Source organism: Diabrotica virgifera, chromosome 9 (genome assembly GCF_917563875.1).
Source record: "Diabrotica virgifera virgifera chromosome 9, PGI_DIABVI_V3a".
Lineage (NCBI taxonomy): Eukaryota > Metazoa > Arthropoda > Insecta > Coleoptera > Chrysomelidae > Diabrotica > Diabrotica virgifera.
Genome location: NC_065451.1, coordinates 202,645,670 through 202,669,826, shown reverse-complemented (window position 1 = coordinate 202,669,826; position 24,157 = coordinate 202,645,670). Strand labels below are relative to the sequence as shown.

The window sequence follows — 24,157 nt, the reverse complement described above, 5'->3', positions numbered from 1 at the left end:
TAGTAAAATAATAAAATATTATGTAGGCATAACATTTTTACACTATTTGTCGCCGTGTTGTGTTTCCATTTGATCCGAAACTTACACGTCAATTACAAGGACCTCGCTGGAGTAGTTGGTAGGGAGTTAGCTCCGAGATTGGAAGGACGTGGGTTCGAATCCTGGGCGATTCATTTTTTTTTTTATTTTTGGTTGTTTTAATAAAAATTTTTTGAAAGTAATTTTTTGTATTGTGTTTAGTGTTACATGACCTGTATGTATTAGATAACTTAAAACCGTTATACCTTACAACATTTCCGAATTGATTTAGGTGATATCTTTTGTTTGTAATTGTACTGACCTAATGTTATCTTATTCTTTTTTTTTTTTCTTTTTTGTAACTGTATTACTCATACGAGTTATTTTTTCTCAAACCACTTGGTTATATGTTATATTACGATAGTTTATGTTATATAATTGGTTAACATTAATGTTATATAATTGTATAATTATGTTATATAATTTAGAACACTGTAAAATTTATATCGGAATAGGGCTTGCCCGTGAATAAATAAATAAATAAATAAATAAAAGAAAGTGGTAGATAAGATAGTTAGTTTAATTTTTAAATAAAATACAAATAACCTGTTAAGTATATTTACTTTGTTTAAATTACCTATACAGTGCTAGTCAAAAGTCCGTACCCCCCCCCTCGTATCTTTTGAACGGTTATACCTATAATAGTGAAATTTGGAAGAAGAAAATAAACGGACGTAAGCTTCTTAACTAGTCATGACAGGTGACGTAATAGTGACAGATGACGTTACAGAGCCACTGTGACCGATACTTTTAAATGGGACCTTATGGCAAGTGATACCTCGTTTGAAAGGTATTGAAAATACCTATTCAGTCATACTAATTTTGTTTGAGTTTAAGCTAATTTTGATGAACAAATGAAATAAATATAAAATTGTAGTTTCGCATTTAATTAATAAAAATTCAAAATTCCGCCTATGATTACTTGTCAAACAGGTTGACGTTGACGTAAAAACTACTAGAGAATTAAAAAACGTCAACTTTTTTGCCAAAAAATTCATAGGCGGACATTTGCATTTTTATTAATTAAACTCGAAACTACAATATTATATTTATTTAATTTATTCACCAAAATCAAAATCAACCTAAACTCAAAAAAATTAGTATGACTGAATAGGTATTCTAAATACCTTTCAAACGAGGTATCACTTACCATAAGGTCCTATTTAAAATTATCGGTCACAGTGGCTCTGCAACGTCATCTGTCACTATTACGTCACCTGTCATAACTAGTTAAGAAGCTTACGTCTTTATTTCCTTCCTCCAAATTTCACTATTATAGGTATAACCGTTCAAAAGATACGAGGGGGGGTACGGACTTCTGACAAGCACTGTATAATAGAAGAATATCTTCTTACGTACATACAAAGTACACACACATTCTTTTTTTTAACTAGTACAAGATCTGGTCTATTATGTGCCACTGTTTGATCTGTGAGTACAATGCAGTCCCACTATAGCTTGTTGTTGTCATTCTCAAGCATACTCTCAGGAATGTATTGATAATATGAGAAATGGTCCGTGTAGAGTCCCAGCTTGATATTAATCTCTTGATGAATGATCTTTCCTACTGAGTCATGCCGTTCCTTGTATTCAGTTGCAGTTATGATTATTATTATATTTTTTTTTTTTTTTTTTTTTTTTTTCACGGGCAAGCCCTATTCCGATATAAATTTTACAGTGTTCTAAATTATATAACATAATTATACAATTATATAACATTAATGTTAACCAATTATATAACATAAACTATCGTAATATAACATATAACCAAGTGGTTTGAGAAAAAATAACTCGTATGAGTAATACAGTTACAAAAAAGAAAAAAAAAAGAATAAGATAACATTAGGTCAGTACAATTACAAACAAAAGATATCACCTAAATCAATTCGGAAATGTTGTAAGGTATAACGGTTTTAAGTTATCTAATACATACAGGTCATGTAACACTAAACACAATACAAAAGCTCTGGCCGAAAATATTAAAAAGTTAAAAAGTTAGGGAAGAAATTAGGTTTTTAAAGCGGGAAACTGATATATTAAAAATTTCGAGGTTATTTAATGAGTTAGCTAATCGAAGAGTTCTAGGAATAAATGTGTTGTAAGAATAATTGAATCTATGAAAAGAGACATAAAAGGTTTGCACCTGCCTAGTCGAACGACTGGGGACAAATAGAGATATTTTGGAGAGAAGTTCGGGGCAGTTACACAGCCCGTTGATAATTTTAAATAAAATAATTAAGTCTCTTTGTTTTCTGCGTACCTCAAGAGGATATAATAATCATATTTAATGATAATAAACCACAATTTTGACTAAAGATATTATATTTGATTCACAAAGTCAGTTTCAGGAATGATTCACAAGATAGAAATTGAAATATTAAACCTAATGTAAATTTCGATTAAAACATTCACTATCAAGCGAATGAGCCACATAGATTTTTCGCATAGACCAGTGTCTCACCTGTGAACTGGGGATTGCATTGCACATACCAGCAATTTAAATGGCTATGGTCTGGGGATGAAACTTAATAATCCCTTGGTAGCAAATGTGTTACAGTTGTGGTTTATTTTCATATGGTTGTAATATAAATAAATATAGTGCTTAGTTAAAATAAAAATGCCACAAGAATATATTTTCAAAACCGCCTTAACCCATTCACTGCCAATCACACGCCAGCATGTTATGTGGTAACTTCAGTCAGGTGCTGTTCACGTACCAGCAAGTGATATGGTTACATCAGTTATGTGCTGTTCAACAAAACGGCCCCTAGCTGGGTTCCCGTCGGCAGCGAATGGGTTAAGATTTAATGAAAATCATGGTTTGTCTAAAAAATTAATCATTTTTCATTGACAATGCCACTGATCCATCTGCTGCAGTGCTAATCACGAGATCAAATTCATTTTTTGTCATCACATCCAGCAGTCCCTGACATATTATACAAAATTACACAAGCACTATACAAAAAATGCAATAAAACTAATTCAAAAATTTAGGAGGCAAGTCTGGACAAGTCTAGAGTTTGAAGACACTACTTTTCCATCTGCACCACTAATGAAACCTTCAACTCATCAATAAATCACTAAATACGATAAAGCAGGGCTTCCCAAACTGTGCGTCGTGACACCCTGGGGCATCACAGCATTGTCCCAGAGGTGTCGCTTGTCAGCGAGGACTTTTAATACAGAATATTTGTCTGCATAGTATGCAGGACTACAAGCTCTCATCAAAACCAAGGCTCCAAGTGTAAAATGGACACATTGTGTCATACATAGAGAGGCCTTAGCAGCAAAGAACATTACACCTGAATTAAGTGTTGTGATGGATAGAATTATTAAAGTGGTGAACTACATTAAAACATGACCCATGAAATCAAGTCTTTTCCATAAACATTGTGAAGAAATGGGGGCCGAGCACACCTATTTAATTTATTATTGCAACTCTTGTTGGCTGTCAAAAGCCAAAGGCAACATACTCGCACTTGTATATGAATTAAAAAAATAAAATTTTACATGTATCTACATGTCATACAGAATCCCATAATTATGCGCAAAACTTTATTAATTCAGAGTTTATAATAAAATTAGCATATCCTGTGACATATTTAACAAATTAAATGATCTTAATAAGTATTTACAGGGAAATAATACTCATATCCTGCAATTGGCAGATAAAATAAAATTACTAGGTTTCAGAAGTTGCTCTTATGGAAGAGAAAATTAGAAGATCAAGAAATTGACTGTTTTCCAGCTTTACAAGGTATTCTATAAAAAAAATCGATAGAAATTCTCGGTTCCTCCTTAAAAAATATGTTTACACAACATATGTTATCATTGAACAAACACTGAGAAATGTTTGCCAAAAATCTGGAGCAATATGACTAGGTCAGACAGAATCCCTCCCTAGTCATTCACACCATCGACACTTTCAACAGAGGAAGAAGAACAACCGACAGAATTGTCCTGTCATTTCAGCCTAAAGCTTGGACCTGTTTGAATTTTGGAGCTCAGTTTCTCATAATTATCATGCCATCAGCACTGCTGCATTAAAGGTTTTACTGCCATTTGCGACTTCGTACTTGTGCGAAACGGGCTTTTCTGCACTTGCAGTAATTAAAAACGAGAAGTACAGGTCAAACATAAACTTAGAAAAAGAAATGAGAGTGACAATTTCCAAATCGGAGCCCCGGTTTCATAAGATAAATAACCTGTTACTAGGCTAGTACTAAAATTGTTAAGTATTATTGGGGGTTGGGTTGAGGGGCGTCGCAAAAAAATAGCAAAGTAGTCCCAAGGGCGTCACAGTACGAATAAGTTTGGGAAGCCCTGTGATAAAGCATAAGACACCCGTCTTTATCTTTTATATTTTATGTTTTTATCTTCTTCAGAAAATTTGTGTTTTGTTTTGATGGCATTTGTTTTGTTGTGTTTGTTTGATAAGAGAGACCAATAATTTAAATGCTTTACAAGACAATCTTTAAAAACATAAATCAACTGAAAATTGCCCAGTTAAATGAAGTCCTAGTTATGTTGTTATACTGTTGCTTTGAAATATACAAAAGATTGAAAAGGTTTCTTCAAAAATTTACAACACACCCCTAAAAACTAACCTAAATGTCAAATAAAGATCAAACAAAATGTGTTCCTGTATACTTAAATGTATCTTAAATAGAAACGTTTAAAAATGAAATATTAACAATGATATTTAATGTATTTCAAATCCTTTGTAAAGGTTATTAGGTTTGCCTTTTTTGTTAGGAGGAATTAGACATAGATTTATAATACTCTAGATTGCGCCTTACGATCTTAAAATGGGTGACGGTTGCGACAGAGATAAATGAGCCTATTTGGTCGGTAGTCTCTTTTTAATTTAAGGGGAATATCGACGACGTGACTATCCCACTTTATCGAGTATTATGTATTGACAGTTCGAGCGGGTGGTGACGAGAAATGGTCTTTGGTCTTCGGACGTGGATAATCGTGGTTCGAATCCCATACCAACTTTACCTTTTTTATTTTTAATTTAATCAATATTGCGTTTATTAGGTATTTTTACATCTGAAAAATGGACCTAAGTAAATCTAGCAGATAATAAATGTATGTATAGTAAGTTAATATTGGAATACATAATTATTTGTGAACTGCATAGTGAAATAAAAGTCATTTGTTATTAATATAAATTCGGCCTTATTCGAATGACGTGAATAATGTTTGTATTGCTTCTACCTTTTTAAAAAATTGTAATAATAGTTTCATAAATAAAAATAATGTCTAATTACTTATAATTGAATCGGTCATTTCAAAAACAGCAAAGTCCACAATTTTCAGAAACTAACTTTTTGAGAGGAATAGACTCCTTTAAGATAAACGTTGTGTGCAAAAACGACACCAGTCCAGTAAAAACATTAGGAACAAAACTACAATATAACTCTGAATTTTGATATCCATTTCATCCATCTTTCGACTATATAGGTAGTTTTCTTTGCTCTTCTGTAAAATTAGGAATATGTGACTCGTGTCTCGTGTTGTTTTTGAAATGACCGATTCAATTAATAAATCGATGATGGTACATTATGTTGATATTAATTTTTGGTAATTTGTACGAATATTTTTAACAATTACTTTATACTATTGTACCATTAACTTATTAAACAAAATAACATTGGCTTTTATATTTTTAAAAATCTATAGGTACCTACACAGTTTTTCTTATTTGTTATATATTTCTTTGCTTAGATTTATTTTAGAGATATAATAATATCTAATAAACGCAATATTGATTAAATAAAAAATAAAAAAAGTAAAGATTGGTATGGGATTCGAACCAGGATTATCCACGTCCGAAGACAAACGACCAGTTCTCGTCGCCATCCGCTCGAACTGTCAAATCATCTAAAATACTCGTCGATAGAGTAGGATAGTGACGTCGTCGATACTCCCCTTGAATTAGAAAGAGACTACCGACCAAATAGGCTCATTTATCTCTGTCGCAACCGTCACCCATTTTAAGATCGTAAGGCGCAATCTATTAGAAAACTCAATGTTTTTTTTTTGCTGAACATAACCTCAGTTTTGAAAATAGAGTTTTGTTTTTTCCAAAATCTAGTAGGCAACGTTATAAAGGTAAAGTATACACACTTCTTTCGAAAGCAAAAACCAAAACGAACATTATTTTGAATTGAAATTTTTGCAAAAATTCTAGGGCGTATATTTATCGACTGTTTGAAAGCAATTTGACAAAAACATAACTTACACAACCATTCCATAGGCTCCTTCTCCGATGTAAGCCAAATTTGCGTACCGAGGGCCTACTTCAAAAATTTGCCCTCGAACAATTTCTGCATTGGGATTAACATTTGCCGCACCTGTAGCTTCCGCCATTTTCAGCGAACTAGAAGATTGACGAAATAGAGAAACGAAACAAACCGCACACAAACCACTTTCCTGTCACTCGTCACAACTGTTTTCTTGTGGAATGTCGTAATGTCGATCATAAACGAACTCAAAAAACGAGGAGGGATTAGGGATTTCAAAGAGAAAATTATCGATTACTCGATTCCGCAAGACGCAATATGCAAAACTTTGACCTGCCTATGATGGAAAACGTTAACTGTATGTCACATGTCACTTAACACTTCACTAGGCATTTAAGAGTGCGGTCACACTAGCGGTATGAGAACGTCCACGGACGTTTTTGTAACGTACGATTTAGGCCCGGTCAAAGAATACATATCTGCCCGGTCTTTGCACCGCCGAATAACCACATAGTTATCGGGAAGTTTAAGAGGCAGCGCTGAAAAATATCTTTGAATTTACTAAAGCTAGACTTTTTACAGTTGATTACTGTGAGCAAAGAATACATATCTACCATTGTAGTGGTAGCAAAGAATACATATCTACCATTGTAGTGGTAGATATGTATTCTTTGCTGTGAATGTGTAGAGAAACATACTGCGGTCGGTCAAGCGAAACGTAGAGCAGGGGTTACTGAGAGGGTATCAAAGTTGCTTTATTACGAAGGTAATAAAATCCATTTACTAAGGCTGAAAATCAGTACACACATTCTAAATTAAATATAAATAAAAGTTATTATAGTCGGTCAGCTGTATGACGGGACAGAGCCGGTCGGTCGGCCCCAATAGTCGATTGAGAAAATGAAGCATTTTGGCTCGCAATTTTTTCGTCCAGCATTGATTTACTTGAAATTTTCACAGAAGGTAGGGAATAGTCCAAGGACCATTTTATATATCATGCCGCTATCATACGCTAAAACCTTGGGGGTGGTTGCCACCCCATCTCGTGGGTGGGAATTTTTTGTTACATTTTAACCATGTAATTCGATGAAAAAAGTGATTCTAAGAAAAAAATGTTATTTACATTTTCTTCCTAAAACTAATATTTTTCGAGTTATTCGCGCTTGAAAATAAGTTTTTAGACGAAAAAATCGACTTTTTTAGAGGGTTTTTTGAGAATACCTCGAAAAATATGCATTTAATCAAAAAAACTGTAGATATCGAAATTGTATCTTTTAGTAACACAAACCAAATTCTTTTCCTATAATATCTTTAAGACCAATACAAACCGAGATACGGCATGTTAAAGGTTAGCTTTTTTCGTCAAATGTATAATTTGAAATATTCAAAGCCAAATAATGGGAAAAATTTGCATTTTTCGAGGAAAACTTAAATAATCTTTTTTCAAGTATACAATTAGACCTTAAAAAAGATAATAAAAAGTTTCTAGCATGAAAATTAAGCGACTTACAAAAAAATGTCGGTACTTGCTTTTCTCTACGAAAAACAGTGAAAACAACCCCCTAACTACCTTCCTAATTCAAAATTGGTCTTCACCTTTCTGTAGTTCCTTTTATATTTATATTGTCAATAGACTCAAGTAGTTTGACCTATTTAAAATGCCTAATTTTGGAAAAATTGGAGTTTAAAGAAAAATTTATTTTTTGCAATTTGGTATTTTTCACCTTTTACTTCAAAATATCTCCGAAAATACTGAAGATATGAAAAAAATTATAAACTAATAAATTGTAGCTTTTTTAATGACTAAAATTACCTTGTGCATAGATTTTCATTACAGTGAATAGTTAGCCAGATATAGCTGTTTAAAACCTCTATTTACCAGCAAACACCCCCTTATTCGAGCCCTTTAAACCCGCCCCAATTAAAAACTAAGGCATCTTACGGAATTTAATTTATACAATCTTATAGCCCTTTAAAAATACTACAAAATCATTTTTGAGGGGTCTCATTACTGAGAGGGTATCAAAGTTGCTTTCCTACGAAGGTAATTAAATCCATTTACTAAGGCTGAAAATCAGTACACAGTGAGATAATATTTTTCCAAAATTAGGCATTTTAAATAGGTCATAAACTCCTTGAGTGTATTGATAATATAAATATAAAAGGAACTACAGAAAGGTGAAGACCAATTTTGAATTAGGAATTAGGAAGGTAGTTATAGGGGGTTGTTTTCACTGATTTGTTCGTAGAGAAAAGCAGGTACCGACATTTTTTTGATTATTGACAAGTCGCTTATTAATTTTCATGCTAGAAACTTTTTATTATTTTTTTTGAAAGGTCTAATTGTATATTTGAAAAAAGATTATTTAAGTTTTCCTCGAAAAATGCAAATTTTTTCCATTATTTGGCTTTGAATATTTCGAATTATGCATTTGACGAAAAAAGCTAACCTTTAACATGCCGTATCTCGGTTTGTATTGGTCTTAAAGATATTATTGGAAAAGAATTTGGTTTGTGTTACTAAAAGATAAATATTAGTTTATTACGAAGAAAATGTAAAAAACATTTTTTTCTTAGAATCACTTTTTCCATCGGATTACATGGTTAAAATGCAATAAAAAATTCCCACCCCGAGATGGGGTGGCAACCACCCCCAAGGTTTTAGCGTATGATAGCGGCATGATATAGAAAATGATCCTTGGACTATTCCCTACCTTCTGTGAAAATATCAAGTAAATTCATGCCGGACAAAAAAAAAATGGCGAGCCAAAATGCTTCATTTCCTCAATCGACTATTGGGGCCAACCGACCGGCTCTGTCCCGTCATACAGCTGACCGACTGTAATAACTTTTATTTATATTTAATTTAGAATGTGTGTACTGATTTTCAGCCTTAGTAAATGGAAATAATTACCTTCGTAGGAAAGCAACTTTGATACCATCTCGGTAACCCCTGTTCTACGTTTCGCTTGACCGACCGCAGTATGTTTCTCTACACACTCACAGTAATCAACTGTGAAAAATCTAGCTTTAGTAAATTCAAATAGATTTTTCAGCGCTGCCTCTCCGTCTACATGTAATCTGCCAGATAAACTTCCCGATAACTAGTTATCCGGAGGTGAAAAGACCGGGTCTTGGTCGAGAGCCAGCTAGCTCACCGTGGTCTTTTCAGTCCTGATGGGTCCACCCAAGTTTTTTTTATGAACAAAGACTGCTGATCACGAATTTCAATCCCAACGGTCAAACAGTTGTTATAAACAATTTAAATTGTCTATAAATCTTAGTTTGTAAACGAGATAAAAAAATTTTCAAATAAAATTTGTTCCTTGAAAAAACAAGAAAATGGAGTTTACTGATAGGCCAGCCAATGAGAGCAAAAACAGGATATTACCTCCGAATTCTATTCTACTTTCTACTGCATGGATTTTAATGAAATTTTGAGAATAGCCTCTATTATCTCCTAATTCAAAGTCTACCCTATGCCGATGTGCGCTTTTATCTTGGGGGTGGTTTCCATCCCTTCTCGGGGGAGTGGACAATTTTTTGGTCAAAATAACGTATAATTTTTTATTGAAAACTCAATACTTTTTGAGTGATTCGTGGTTGAAAATTTGCAATTTTCATTGAAAAATGTCACCTTTTCGGACGGTTTTTTGCGAATACCTGAAAAATTATGCGAAATTTATTACCTAACGAAAAAAAAAACTGTATAAAACATTTTTGTAGCTTATGAAAAATCAAAGAGATTCGTTGATTCGTCTTCATAAATCTTCTACATTGGTAGCTCTACAGTGCTCGTTGTAAAGGTATTTTCATTTTCAAGCATTGCAAAAGATATTGTAGTATTAACCCTTAAAATCATTTCTGTTATGTAATTAAGTTAACGTTAAACACACCAATTCGGTCGATTTTAAGGGTATAATGCTACAATATCTTTTGTAATGCTTGAAAAGACCTTTACAACGAGCACTGTTAAAATGTCGATTACATTCAAAACGATTACAAAGAAATTGATGACTAATTTATTTTAAGACTAGCTGACCCGGTGAACTTCGTTGCACCTTAGATAATGTGTCATAATTAGATAATGTGTCATAATTTTAATTCTAGATCAATTGGTCGAACGCAATTGCTAGAGATCATTAACTCAAAATCAACTGTTCGAAAATGAATTGCTCGATATAAAAATTGATCGAAATACAAATTGCTCGAATAAAAAAGAAAATTAAATGTCCAAATATTTATTCACAATAATGCAAAATTTGTAGGTATATAAGAGAGGTACATTTAATATGACAAATTATGTGATATTCCACGTATATAATCACAGATATTAATTTGTGGTTCATAATATGTAATTGTTTATTAAACGCAATAACCTATCAACACTATCTCTATATCTTCTATGACCATTTTGAGGTTGTTTGCCACTTATAGATACTCGTTCTCAGAGGCATCTTTCAGTGCATCACAGTTTTTCGATATCTTTCTAGCGCATTAAGTTGGAAGTGACAGAAAAAATGGTAAGTCAGTGATCACAGTTTGTTATAACATTTATTCTAATTGTTGATAGATGGCGCTATAATCGAACAAAAAATGATTTACGAATTATATATACGACTATAATCTGTACAATTTATAAGACTATACAAATCAAAGAAAATACCATTTTATAAATGCAATAAACACAGTTGATTTGTTTTTATACCAAATTGCAAATTAAAGGTTTAAACTGCAATACCCTTTTCATATTTGGCCGATTACGATTCTGACAACTGTCACAATTAGCTTAAATGTCAGATTATAATAAATGTTATAAATGTGTATTACCACGGACTTGCCTTTTTTGCGGTCACTTGTGACATACTGAAAAATGCCTCTGAGAAGGACCACACTGTTCAATTTTTAATTCATTTAAACTTTGTTCTTGTTATAGAGCGGAAATAAATTTCTGCCGTTATTTTTCTTATATTTCCAAAGCTCAAACATATTTAAGATTTATAATAAAGATGTTTTCAGCATAAATTAATGTACGATTATATATGTGGAATATCATATAATTTGTTCTATTATACTATATTTCTTATGTCTATATTTAGTACTATTGTGAATAAATATTTAAGATATACAATTTTCTTTATTATTATAGCAATTGGGAAATTTTTGGGGAAAAAATTATTATTGTAGCAGAGATACACGCCTTCGCCAAAATTTTGATTATTATACCAGAGATGCGCCTCCATCAAAAGCATCTGCCAAAATTTTGATTATTATCCCAGAGACATGGTCCTTCGCAAAATTTTTAAATATTTTTTGTACATTAAAAATAGTAATCGAAAAATTAAAAACTTCATAATTTCACGGATGTTAGTACAATTTTCGCTCGTTCTTCTCGTGTGCTTAATGTCGTCTCTCGTGCTCTCGTGTTGTCCTATGGGCTCGTTTTGTTATCTCGGAAACTAATTTAGCTAGAGAGACGATTTATATACCGTTGGATGAGTCTAACTGCCAAATTTCATAAAAATCGGTCAAGTAGTTTCGGAGGAGTATGGCAACAAACACTGAGACAGAATTATATATATATATATATATATATATATATATATATATATATATATATATATATATATATATATATATATATATATATATATATGTATATATATATATATATATATCAAATAGATGAAATAGAGAATGTGGAAAAATCCCCTTACGAACAATTCACACATCCACCATTTCGGGCTGGGAAAAATTTTTCTAATAGAATCAAAGATCCAAACACCAGTTCTTAGAAATGTGTTTCGCCCTCTTCAACCTCTCTGGGCTCGTCGGTAAAGACAAGAGGTTGAATATCTTTAGACACATTCTAATAAAAAAAAACAACATTCGAGACCTAGACATAGAAGGTGCGTAAGTCTACGGCAAATCCGACAATGACAGTCTCAAGTTTTAATTCCCTAATTACTTAAAGTAAGTAAAATATATGTTTAAAAACATAAGATGTAGATCTTTGAAACACACTCAGTGAACCAAAGATCCAAGGTTATTGGTTTAACGACCACTCGTACGAAATCAAATAGATGAAATAGAGAATGTGGAAAAATCCCCTTACGAACAATTCACACATCCACCATTTCGGGCTGGGAAAAATTTTTCTAATAGAATCAAAGATCCAAACACCAGTTCTTAGAAATGTGTTTCGCCCTCTTCAACCTCTCTGGGCTCGTCGGTAAAGACAAGAGGTTGAATATCTTTAGACACATTCTAATAAAAAAACAACATTCGAGACCTAGACATAGAAGGTGCGTAAGTCTACGGCAAATCCGACAATGACAGTCTCAAGTTTTAATTCCCTAATTACTTAAAGTAAGTAAAATATATGTTTAAAAACATAAGATGTAGATCTTTGAAACACACTCAGTGAACCAAAGATCCAAGGTTATTGGTTTAACGACCACTCGTACGAAATCAAATAGATGAAATAGAGAATGTGGAAAAATCCCCTTACGAACAATTCACACATCCACCATTTCGGGCTGGGAAAAATTTTTCTAATAGAATCAAAGATCCAAACACCAGTTCTTAGAAATGTGTTTCGCCCTCTTCAACCTCTCTGGGCTCGTCGGTAAAGACAAGAGGTTGAATATCTTTAGACACATTCTAATAAAAAAACAACATTCGAGACCTAGACATAGAAGGTGCGTAAGTCTACGGCAAATCCGACAATGACAGTCTCAAGTTTTAATTCCCTAATTACTTAAAGTAAGTAAAATATATGTTTAAAAACATAAGATGTAGATCTTTGAAACACACTCAGTGAACCAAAGATCCAAGGTTATTGGTTTAACGACCACTCGTACGAAATCAAATAGATGAAATAGAGAATGTGGAAAAATCCCCTTACGAACAATTCACACATCCACCATTTCGGGCTGGGAAAAATTTTTCTAATAGAATCAAAGATCCAAACACCAGTTCTTAGAAATGTGTTTCGCCCTCTTCAACCTCTCTGGGCTCGTCGGTAAAGACAAGAGGTTGAATATCTTTAGACACATTCTAATAAAAAAACAACATTCGAGACCTAGACATAGAAGGTGCGTAAGTCTACGGCAAATCCGACAATGACAGTCTCAAGTTTTAATTCCCTAATTACTTAAAGTAAGTAAAATATATGTTTAAAAACATAAGATGTAGATCTTTGAAACACACTCAGTGAACCAAAGATCCAAGGTTATTGGTTTAACGACCACTCGTACGAAATCAAATAGATGAAATAGAGAATGTGGAAAAATCCCCTTACGAACAATTCACACATCCACCATTTCGGGCTGGGAAAAATTTTTCTAATAGAATCAAAGATCCAAACACCAGTTCTTAGAAATGTGTTTCGCCCTCTTCAACCTCTCTGGGCTCGTCGGTAAAGACAAGAGGTTGAATATCTTTAGACACATTCTAATAAAAAAACAACATTCGAGACCTAGACATAGAAGGTGCGTAAGTCTACGGCAAATCCGACAATGACAGTCTCAAGTTTTAATTCCCTAATTACTTAAAGTAAGTAAAATATATGTTTAAAAACATAAGATGTAGATCTTTGAAACACACTCAGTGAACCAAAGATCCAAGGTTATTGGTTTAACGACCACTCGTACGAAATCAAATAGATGAAATAGAGAATGTGGAAAAATCCCCTTACGAACAATTCACACATCCACCATTTCGGGCTGGGAAAAATTTTTCTAATAGAATCAAAGATCCAAACACCAGTTCTTAGAAATGTGTTTCGCCCTCTTCAACCTCTCTGGGCTCGTCGGTAAAGACAAGAGGTTGAATATCTTTAGACACATTCTAATAAAAAAAAAAAAAAAAAAAAAAAAAAAAAACAACATTCGAGACCTAGACATAGAAGGTGCGTAAGTCTACGGCAAATCCGACAATGACAGTCTCAAGTTTTAATTCCCTAATTACTTAAAGTAAGTAAAATATATGTTTAAAAACATAAGATGTAGATCTTTGAAACACACTCAGTGAACCAAAGATCCAAGGTTATTGGTTTAACGACCACTCGTACGAAATCAAATAGATGAAATAGAGAATGTGGAAAAATCCCCTTACGAACAATTCACACATCCACCATTTCGGGCTGGGAAAAATTTTTTCCAGCCCGAAATGGTGGATGTGTGAATTGTTCGTAAGGGGATTTTTCCACATTCTCTATTTCATCTATTTGATTTCGTACGAGTGGTCGTTAAACCAATAACCTTGGATCTTTGGTTCACTGAGTGTGTTTCAAAGATCTACATCTTATGTTTTTAAACATATATTTTACTTACTTTAAGTAATTAGGGAATTAAAACTTGAGACTGTCATTGTCGGATTTGCCGTAGACTTACGCACCTTCTATGTCTAGGTCTCGAATGTTGTTTTTTTATTAGAATGTGTCTAAAGATATTCAACCTCTTGTCTTTACCGACGAGCCCAGAGAGGTTGAAGAGGGCGAAACACATTTCTAAGAACTGGTGTTTGGATCTTTGATTCTATTAGAAAAATTTTTCCCAGCCCGAAATGGTGGATGTGTGAATTGTTCGTAAGGGGATTTTTCCACATTCTCTATTTCATCTATTTGATTTCGTACGAGTGGTCGTTAAACCAATAACCTTGGATCTTTGGTTCACTGAGTGTGTTTCAAAGATCTACATCTTATGTTTTTAAACATATATTTTACTTACTTTAAGTAATTAGGGAATTAAAACTTGAGACTGTCATTGTCGGATTTGCCGTAGACTTACGCACCTTCTATGTCTAGGTCTCGAATGTTGTTTTTTTATTAGAATGTGTCTAAAGATATTCAACCTCTTGTCTTTACCGACGAGCCCAGAGAGGTTGAAGAGGGCGAAACACATTTCTAAGAACTGGTGTTTGGATCTTTGATTCTATTAGAAAAATTTTTCCCAGCCCGAAATGGTGGATGTGTGAATTGTTCGTAAGGGGATTTTTCCACATTCTCTATTTCATCTATTTGATTTCGTACGAGTGGTCGTTAAACCAATAACCTTGGATCTTTGGTTCACTGAGTGTGTTTCAAAGATCTACATCTTATGTTTTTAAACATATATTTTACTTACTTTAAGTAATTAGGGAATTAAAACTTGAGACTGTCATTGTCGGATTTGCCGTAGACTTACGCACCTTCTATGTCTAGGTCTCGAATGTTGTTTTTTTATTAGAATGTGTCTAAAGATATTCAACCTCTTGTCTTTACCGACGAGCCCAGAGAGGTTGAAGAGGGCGAAACACATTTCTAAGAACTGGTGTTTGGATCTTTGATTCTATTAGAAAAATTTTTCCCAGCCCGAAATGGTGGATGTGTGAATTGTTCGTAAGGGGATTTTTCCACATTCTCTATTTCATCTATTTGATTTCGTACGAGTGGTCGTTAAACCAATAACCTTGGATCTTTGGTTCACTGAGTGTGTTTCAAAGATCTACATCTTATGTTTTTAAACATATATTTTACTTACTTTAAGTAATTAGGGAATTAAAACTTGAGACTGTCATTGTCGGATTTGCCGTAGACTTACGCACCTTCTATGTCTAGGTCTCGAATGTTGTTTTTTTATTAGAATGTGTCTAAAGATATTCAACCTCTTGTCTTTACCGACGAGCCCAGAGAGGTTGAAGAGGGCGAAACACATTTCTAAGAACTGGTGTTTGGATCTTTGATTCTATTAGAAAAATTTTTCCCAGCCCGAAATGGTGGATGTGTGAATTGTTCGTAAGGGGATTTTTCCACATTCTCTATTTCATCTATTTGATTTCGTACGAGTGGTCGTTAAACCAATAACCTTGGATCTTTGGTTCACTGAGTGTGTTTCAAAGATCTACATCTTATGTTTTTAAACATATATTTTACTTACTTTAAGTAATTAGGGAATTAAAACTTGAGACTGTCATTGTCGGATTTGCCGTAGACTTACGCACCTTCTATGTCTAGGTCTCGAATGTTGTTTTTTTATTAGAATGTGTCTAAAGATATTCAACCTCTTGTCTTTACCGACGAGCCCAGAGAGGTTGAAGAGGGCGAAACACATTTCTAAGAACTGGTGTTTGGATCTTTGATTCTATTAGAAAAATTTTTCCCAGCCCGAAATGGTGGATGTGTGAATTGTTCGTAAGGGGATTTTTCCACATTCTCTATTTCATCTATTTGATTTCGTACGAGTGGTCGTTAAACCAATAACCTTGGATCTTTGGTTCACTGAGTGTGTTTCAAAGATCTACATCTTATGTTTTTAAACATATATTTTACTTACTTTAAGTAATTAGGGAATTAAAACTTGAGACTGTCATTGTCGGATTTGCCGTAGACTTACGCACCTTCTATGTCTAGGTCTCGAATGTTGTTTTTTTATTAGAATGTGTCTAAAGATATTCAACCTCTTGTCTTTACCGACGAGCCCAGAGAGGTTGAAGAGGGCGAAACACATTTCTAAGAACTGGTGTTTGGATCTTTGATTCTATTAGAAAAATTTTTCCCAGCCCGAAATGGTGGATGTGTGAATTGTTCGTAAGGGGATTTTTCCACATTCTCTATTTCATCTATTTGATTTCGTACGAGTGGTCGTTAAACCAATAACCTTGGATCTTTGGTTCACTGAGTGTGTTTCAAAGATCTACATCTTATGTTTTTAAATATATATATATATATATATATATATATATATATATATATATATATATATATATATATATAAAATTGCATATAGATGTTAAATATTTAAATGGCTATTAAAAAATAACGGTTGAAGATAAAAAAGTGAAAATTTAGGATTGTATGTATATTTTGGTTCTACATCGTATAAAATTAAGAAAAAAAAAATTTGGCCAAAAAAATTTAAAAAAATTTCGGGGGAGCAAGCCCCCTTTTCACTTAGGTACACCGTACCACTTCAGAAACCATCCCGGGTTCATGCACAACAACTTTGATTAAGGTCACCATACGATCAAATGCATAGTTTGTGAGTCTATACGGAACATACATACAGACAAACATTCATTTTTATTTATATAGATAAAATGCCAAGTATATTAATTTAACCCTTCATCCACCAGATTTAAATGCATCGTTTTACTTCTACAATACCTTTTTCTATAATATTATTCCTATGTTCAAAAAGTTGGACGGGTTTAAAATGCATATTAAAAAAAATAAAATCAAATTATAGAGCGCATTTTTAAATTTTCTTAAAAATCTCCCTTTTTCTCCATGTAACTCGAAAATGATAAAGAGATAGAGTAATAAGATAGAGTTAATTTTAATGAAAGAAAAATCCGAAATTGTTATTTGAAAAACACTCCATTTTTGTTCTGTATCTTTTTTTCGTATCTATATCTTATCATTTTCGAGTTACATTCCATCCAACTGTTTTTTTTTTCGTGGAATTTATGGCTTTGGTGAGAACCAATTAGCCAGACTATGTTAGATTGAATAATTAAGTTGTGTAAATTGTTTCATAGTATCAAACTTGAGCATGATGTATTCATTTGTTTTGTTAGTAATATGTAGCAATAGTAAGGTGTTTAATTTTTTTTTCACAGCGCTAGGGCGTCAACCCGGTTCAACGCCGCGGAGATTTCAGCCCTCTTTGTGTGTGTTTTATGTTTTATTTTTTTTTGTTTTATTTTTTTTGTTTTTTTTTGTTTTATTTTTTTTTTGTTTTTTTTTGTTTTTTTTTATTTCTTTATTTTTTATTTATTTTTTTTAATTGGTTTTTTAATTTTTTTTTGTTATCACCATTTTTTTTCCTCTAATATTTACATTTAGTTTCTTTCGCAGAATTGCTTACAAAATTGGTTAGTAATTTTACAATTTTAGTTTACAATTTATGATGTGTTGATGAAGTACATAAAGTATATCATTATTTCCTGAAAAAATAATACAATTTAGGTCTATTGGAAGGTTTATATTGTAGTGAATTAAGTTTTTATATAGTTTGTTAATGTTTACATTATTTATTGGACATTCAAGTAAAACATGTACCAATGTACCCATTTTACCACAACTACAAAGTGGATCGTCTGTAATTTTCATTTTGTGCTTATAATAAGGTGTTAGTGCATGATTAGCACGTATTCGATTTATTGTGGCGACAAAGTTTCTATTTGGTATTTTGTGAAACCATGGTTTTCTGGAGATTCTTTGCTGGTGTTTACAAAAGTTTGTTCCGGTTGTTGATGCACTGTATAGGTTATGCCACATCTCATTTATTTTGTTTCTTTGATTTAAGAATAAATCGGACGGGGGTAGTTTAAGATTTAGTTCTTCTCCTGATGTTGAGGCTGTTTTTGCTAAGGCATCCATCATTTCGTTACCTGTTATACCTGCGTGTCCCTTTACCCATAGATATATGACGACTTTATTCTTGATGTGTATCTCATTATGTAAATACAGGATTTTTGCTTCAATATGATTAACTGATCTATTTCTTTTAACATTTTTAAGTTTATCTACTGCACTTTTACTGTCCGTACATATTATGAATTTGTCGTGGTTAGAGCCGAGTATGTATTTCATAGCTTGCACTATTGCTGTTAATTCTGCAGTGTATATGGAAGCTTCCTTTGGTAAAATAAATTTTTTGTCAGTATTTTCCTCAAAATGGTAAAAGGCACAACTGGTATATTCTTTTGACTTTGATCCATCAGTGAATATAGAATCATAGTTTGGCCAGTATTTGTTTTTTGTTTCGTTGAACTTTGTTTGATTGATACATGCTACTTCTTGACTTTCAAAATAGTAGGTTCTAATTTCACGTGAAAAAATTTGTTCAGGTGAGTAAATTAAAACCGGGGGGAGTTGGTTGGAATAGACTATATCTGTAATGTCAGCTATTTCTGAGAAAGTTTCTACTATGAGGGGGGTTTTCTTGAAGTGACAGTATCTATGGGTCAAAACTTGAACTGTTAGTGACTGTATACTATTGAGGTAAGAGGTTTTTTTGGAAATGGTTTTTATCATGAATTTTCTGCTCAATAGTTGTCTTCTTAGTTTAAGAGGAGGTTCCACGGCTTCAGCTTGTATAATGTTTATGGGCGTTGACTTTAGATATCCCAGGCAAACTCTTAAGCATTTATTTTGTTGTATCTCGATTTTATTTAGATGTGTATCTGCTGCTGTTTCATAGAGTTGACTTCCATAATCCATTATTGATCGTACCATTGTTTTGTAGAATAGTAAAGCCGTATTTGGGTCTGCTCCCCACTTTGCTTTACAAAAAGCTCTTAAAATATTTATAGAATTACTTGTCTTTTTGATAATTTAATGGATACAGTCCTTCCATAATAGTTTTCTATCTAGATGCAGACCAAGATATTTTACAGAGTTACTAATACAGAGTTTATATTTTCCTACTGTTAATTGTCTTTGATAGTTGTTTCTGTTTCTAGAGAAAATACATATATTGGTTTTGGACTCGGATATTGAAAGTCCCATGTTGTCTAGGCATTTTTGGATTTCTGTAAATTCAGTGTTGATATTTTCTATAGGTACATTTTTGTCCTCTGATTTGCTACTGGTGTAAATAACAACATCATCGGCGTATTGAATAATTTTGGACTTTTGTGATATAACATTTTCTTTGTCCATTGTGTACAGGCTGTAGAGGATTGGGCTCAGGATACTACCTTGTGGTAATCCAGATCTACATATTCTTGATTCCGAAATTTCTTGATTTATCTTTAATGAAACTGATCGATTAGAGTAAGCTGATTTTATGAAGTTGGCAAAGGAGGTTGGTAGACCAATATTGATGAGCTTCTCTTCTAGTATATTTATTTGAACATTATCATATGCTGAAGTTATATCCAAAAATGTGGCCAAAGTGCTGTATTTGTGTGTGAATCCTAGATAGATGTCATTTACTAGTATCGTTAGGGGCTCTAAGGAAGATCTTCCCTTTCTAAAAGCATATTGTGAGTCAGGTAATATTTTTTCATTTTCTAGCCAATATTCAAGCCTGTTCTTTATCATTCTTTCCATGGTTTTAAATATACACGATGATAAGGCTATGGGTCTATATGAATCTGCATTTCCGTTCTGTTTTCCAGGTTTTTTGATAGGTACTATGATGTATTCTTTCCACATCGGTGGAAAAGGAATCCTTTATCCAAATCGAATTGAACAATTCCAACAGGGCTTTCTTATGGTCTAAGGGCATTTTATGCAACATATTGTATGAAATGTTATCCGCCCCGGGAGATTTATTATTTGTTGACTTAATGCAATGATCGAGTTCCCATAATTGAAATAGCGATTGTAGAACAGAAGTGTTCCTATTTACGGTAGCTATTTGTTGAGTACTGTTGTTTTCAACCCATGGAGGTGAGATTTTTGTGTGGAATTCGCTTATCCAGTCTTCTTTGGGGGTTTATTTGCTTGTTTTCGGTTTTTATATCGGTTTACCTTGTTCCACACTTCTTTAATTGGTGTATTTTGATTTAGATTTTGGCAATAATTTATCCAGCTTTTTTTCTTGGTTTCTTTAAAAGTTTTTTTAGCTACTGCATCAAGTCTTTTATATTCTGTTAGATTATTAAGATTTGGAGCCTGTGTGTAGGTTAAGAAAGCTTGTTTTCTTGCTTTAGCAGCTATGTTACAGGTTTCGTTCCACCAGTCCTTCGAGCAATGATTTCTATTTTGTGTGTTTGATTTTCGTAAGGGAATTGCTTTGTTGGCAGCTTTGTTAATATTGTCGATAATGCCCATTAGTGATGATTTTGGTTCTGTTGCTTCAAGTGTAGCGGTGTATACATCCCAATTAGCAGCCTTGAGTCTCCATATATTATGTTTTGTCTGTTTAATTTGCGCAAGCGGGATATTCCTTCCAAATTGTATGTGTATTGGTAAGTGGTTAGAGCCATAAGGTTCTTCTAAAGTAGACCACGTAATTAGTTGTGTGAGATCCTGTGTACAGAGGGTCAAGTCTACAGCTGACTTCTTATTGTTTGCTAATGTAGGTGATCCGTCGTTCATAATTACTAGGTTGCATTGTTCGATAGCTTCTAAAAGAATCTTGACATAAATGTCGTCATATCCATCGTTCCATGCCAAACTATGTGCGTTAAAGTCGCCCCCAATTATGAATGGTTTTGGAATTTGTTCCAAAAAGTTAGTCCACTGTTGTAATGATATTCTAGTTCTCGGTTTAAAGTATACTGAAACGAAGTAAATTTTTTTATGTATATATGGAAAATTAACCGAGATACAAGTATGCTCAAAGTTTATTGTAGTTGGAATTGAGACTTCTTGGTATATTAAGTCTGATTTTAATAAAATGACAGAGCCACCGTACCCGTCGTCCCGGTCACAGCGAATATTGTTGAAGCCTTTAAAATTATAATATTTTTCTGCTTTAAACCATGTTTCCGATAGAAGTGCAACGGAGTAGTTGCCCCTATCTAGTAAATATTCCAAGTTATTTTTATTAGAAACTGCCGAACGGCAGTTCCATTGAAGAATATTTATTGTCTGATAGTTGAGGTCTGAGAATGTGATGACGTGTTTCCATTTATAGTTAATTTGACTAAGTTTTCAAGTTCTTCCTTATTTACTGTAACGTCCCTGGTTTTATGGCCGTCAGCCGGGTGACTGTTGTTCGACTGTTGTTCGTCGCGGTAACAAATTCTTTCCGTGTAATTCGATATGTTTTTCGTCGGCGGCTGATAATGGAAATGTTTATGACACGCGATAGGAGCAGGTGCATTTTGGAGGATAGTAAAAGGGATTTATGGTTTTGTTTGTTGGGTGTTGAAACTTCTAAGAGACGAGAGAAAAACAGATTTGAGGATTTTACGGTAGTGTTATTTTGTTCTTTGGGGAGTGCGCTGCGAAGAACGGTCAAAATAAAAGACGATTGGAATGTTTTGTTTTGCTCGGCGTGTGTGTAAGCGAACGAAGGGTAATTTTTTTTCTTGTTACGGATTAATTCCTTGAGGAAAGGGGTGCGATCGGAACTACTAGTGATCTGCGGAAAAAAATACGAATTCGCGTAATACCGTACTAACTATGTCCGAAGTTGTCGTCTAGAGTGTAGACTTGGAACACTAAATGGCGGATTAGCTGGGACCCGGGAGCAGTAAGACAGTGGCGGATACTAGAGGTGGTGTCTCATCGCCATCGCAGAGGACGTCAACCAGTTCGTGTGTTTGCTGAGACTTCGGAAGTCGTAGATTTAAGGTAATTGACTTTTCTTATTTCTTAGTAGGACCTTAGAACATTATAGACGGTTCGATACAATGGTGGCAGCGGTGGGATAGATTAGTTATTAGTTGTCGTGGACATTGGGCTGTCTACTCGGGGTATAGGTGTGACGAGAACCAAGCGAAAGGCACGGTGCCGACGGGTGTAAGACTGGGGTTTTGTTTTGTCTCTAAAAACCATGGCGGAAGTTGGTGACGAGGTAGATAGGTTGAAACAAGAGTTAGAAAAGGCGAGAGAGGAAGTATGCAAGTTACAAGATGAGAGACAGAGGGTCGCACAAAACGAACTGAACTATTTGAGGAAGGAAATGGAAGAACTGAGAATGGCCGGAAATAGGAGGGTGGAAATGATAGGTGCCAGAGAGGTGAAAGAATGGTGTGGTAGCGAAGGAGAGATGAGTGTAGAGGAGTTTGTTGAGAGAGTAGAGATGTTGCAGCAAATTAATGGGTGGACTGAGCAGAACACAGCTGATTTGGTGAGACGAAGAATGATTGGCGAGTCGGCAGAATTTTTGCGAAATGCGACGAGTCAGAAGCAAGAGGGATGGACATGGAAGGAGATAAAAGGGTTGCTATTGCAGCGGTTTGGGGTGAAAAAAGACAGAGTGGAGGAAATGGCGAAACTAATGAACATCCGACGGAAGGAGGGGGAAAATTATCGGAGATTCGCTGATAGGTGTAGAACAGCGGCGCGCTATGTTGTGAAAGAATATGAGAAAGAAGAGGAAAAGCAAGTAGCGAATGAGATTCGAGAGGAGATGATCTTGGGAGTATTCATGGAGGGTTTAAATAGCGAGGTACGACGTGTGGTGAAGGCTAGGAAGGGAGTAAATACCCTGACGGTGGTATTGGATATGTTGAAGGACATAGGAGAGGAAGGTGACCGGAAAAGAGTAAGGAAGGTGAGGAAGGAACTAGAGGAAGAAGAAGCAAACAGCAGCGGTTCTGAGGAGAGCTTTGCGACGGTAGTAAGCAATAGCAGCGAGCGAAGAGGAATTCGGCGGATCGAAGGTGAGAAGAAGGAAGGATTTGTAAAGATGAACCGCGCAGATGCTATAGTAGCGGGCGGGAGTAAATGGCATGATAGGGCGAATCCGGCTGGAGAAGTGCAAGGAGAGCGGCAGAGATCACTGCGCAGAGTACCGTACACCCCATGTAGGAGGTGTGGACAGGTTGGTCACTGGACACGGGAGTGCACGATACATATGGGCAACCAGAAGAGTGGAGAGTCACGTTGGAAACCGGAAGAAGGAACACGGGTGGGGAAAAGGGCGAGCAACGAAGAATGCTTTCAGTGTGGGCGACCGGGGCACTTTATAAACACATGTCCACAGACCATATGCGATAATTGTGGATATGGCGGTCACGTGTGGAGACAGTGCCAAAATACTGGAACATCCGCGAGGAGGGGCCCATTTTCGCGGCGACAACGGCCATGGGAATCAGATAAGTCAGACAGGGGGGTGGAAGAGTATGCGAGCCTAGCCGGAAGACGGGCTGAAAGCCGTAGCGTTTCCCCAAACTAGGTGGCCCTCCAGGTTCCCCTAGCTTGGAGATGGCCCAGAAAA

At 34.4% G+C, this 24,157-nt stretch overlaps 1 protein-coding gene across 1 annotated transcript in view; it reads right to left on the bottom strand.

The window, feature by feature from the left end:
- Window positions 1–6,634, bottom strand: part of LOC114330501 (mitogen-activated protein kinase 1) — a 54,758-nt gene extending 48,124 nt beyond the window's left edge. The window contains exon 1 of the mRNA XM_028279846.2: window positions 6,329–6,634. Within this exon, the coding sequence (XP_028135647.1) occupies window positions 6,329–6,456 (128 nt within the window). The 5' untranslated portion in view covers window positions 6,457–6,634. The remainder of the gene's footprint in view (window positions 1–6,328) is intronic.
- Window positions 6,635–24,157: the final 17,523 nt, after the last annotated feature.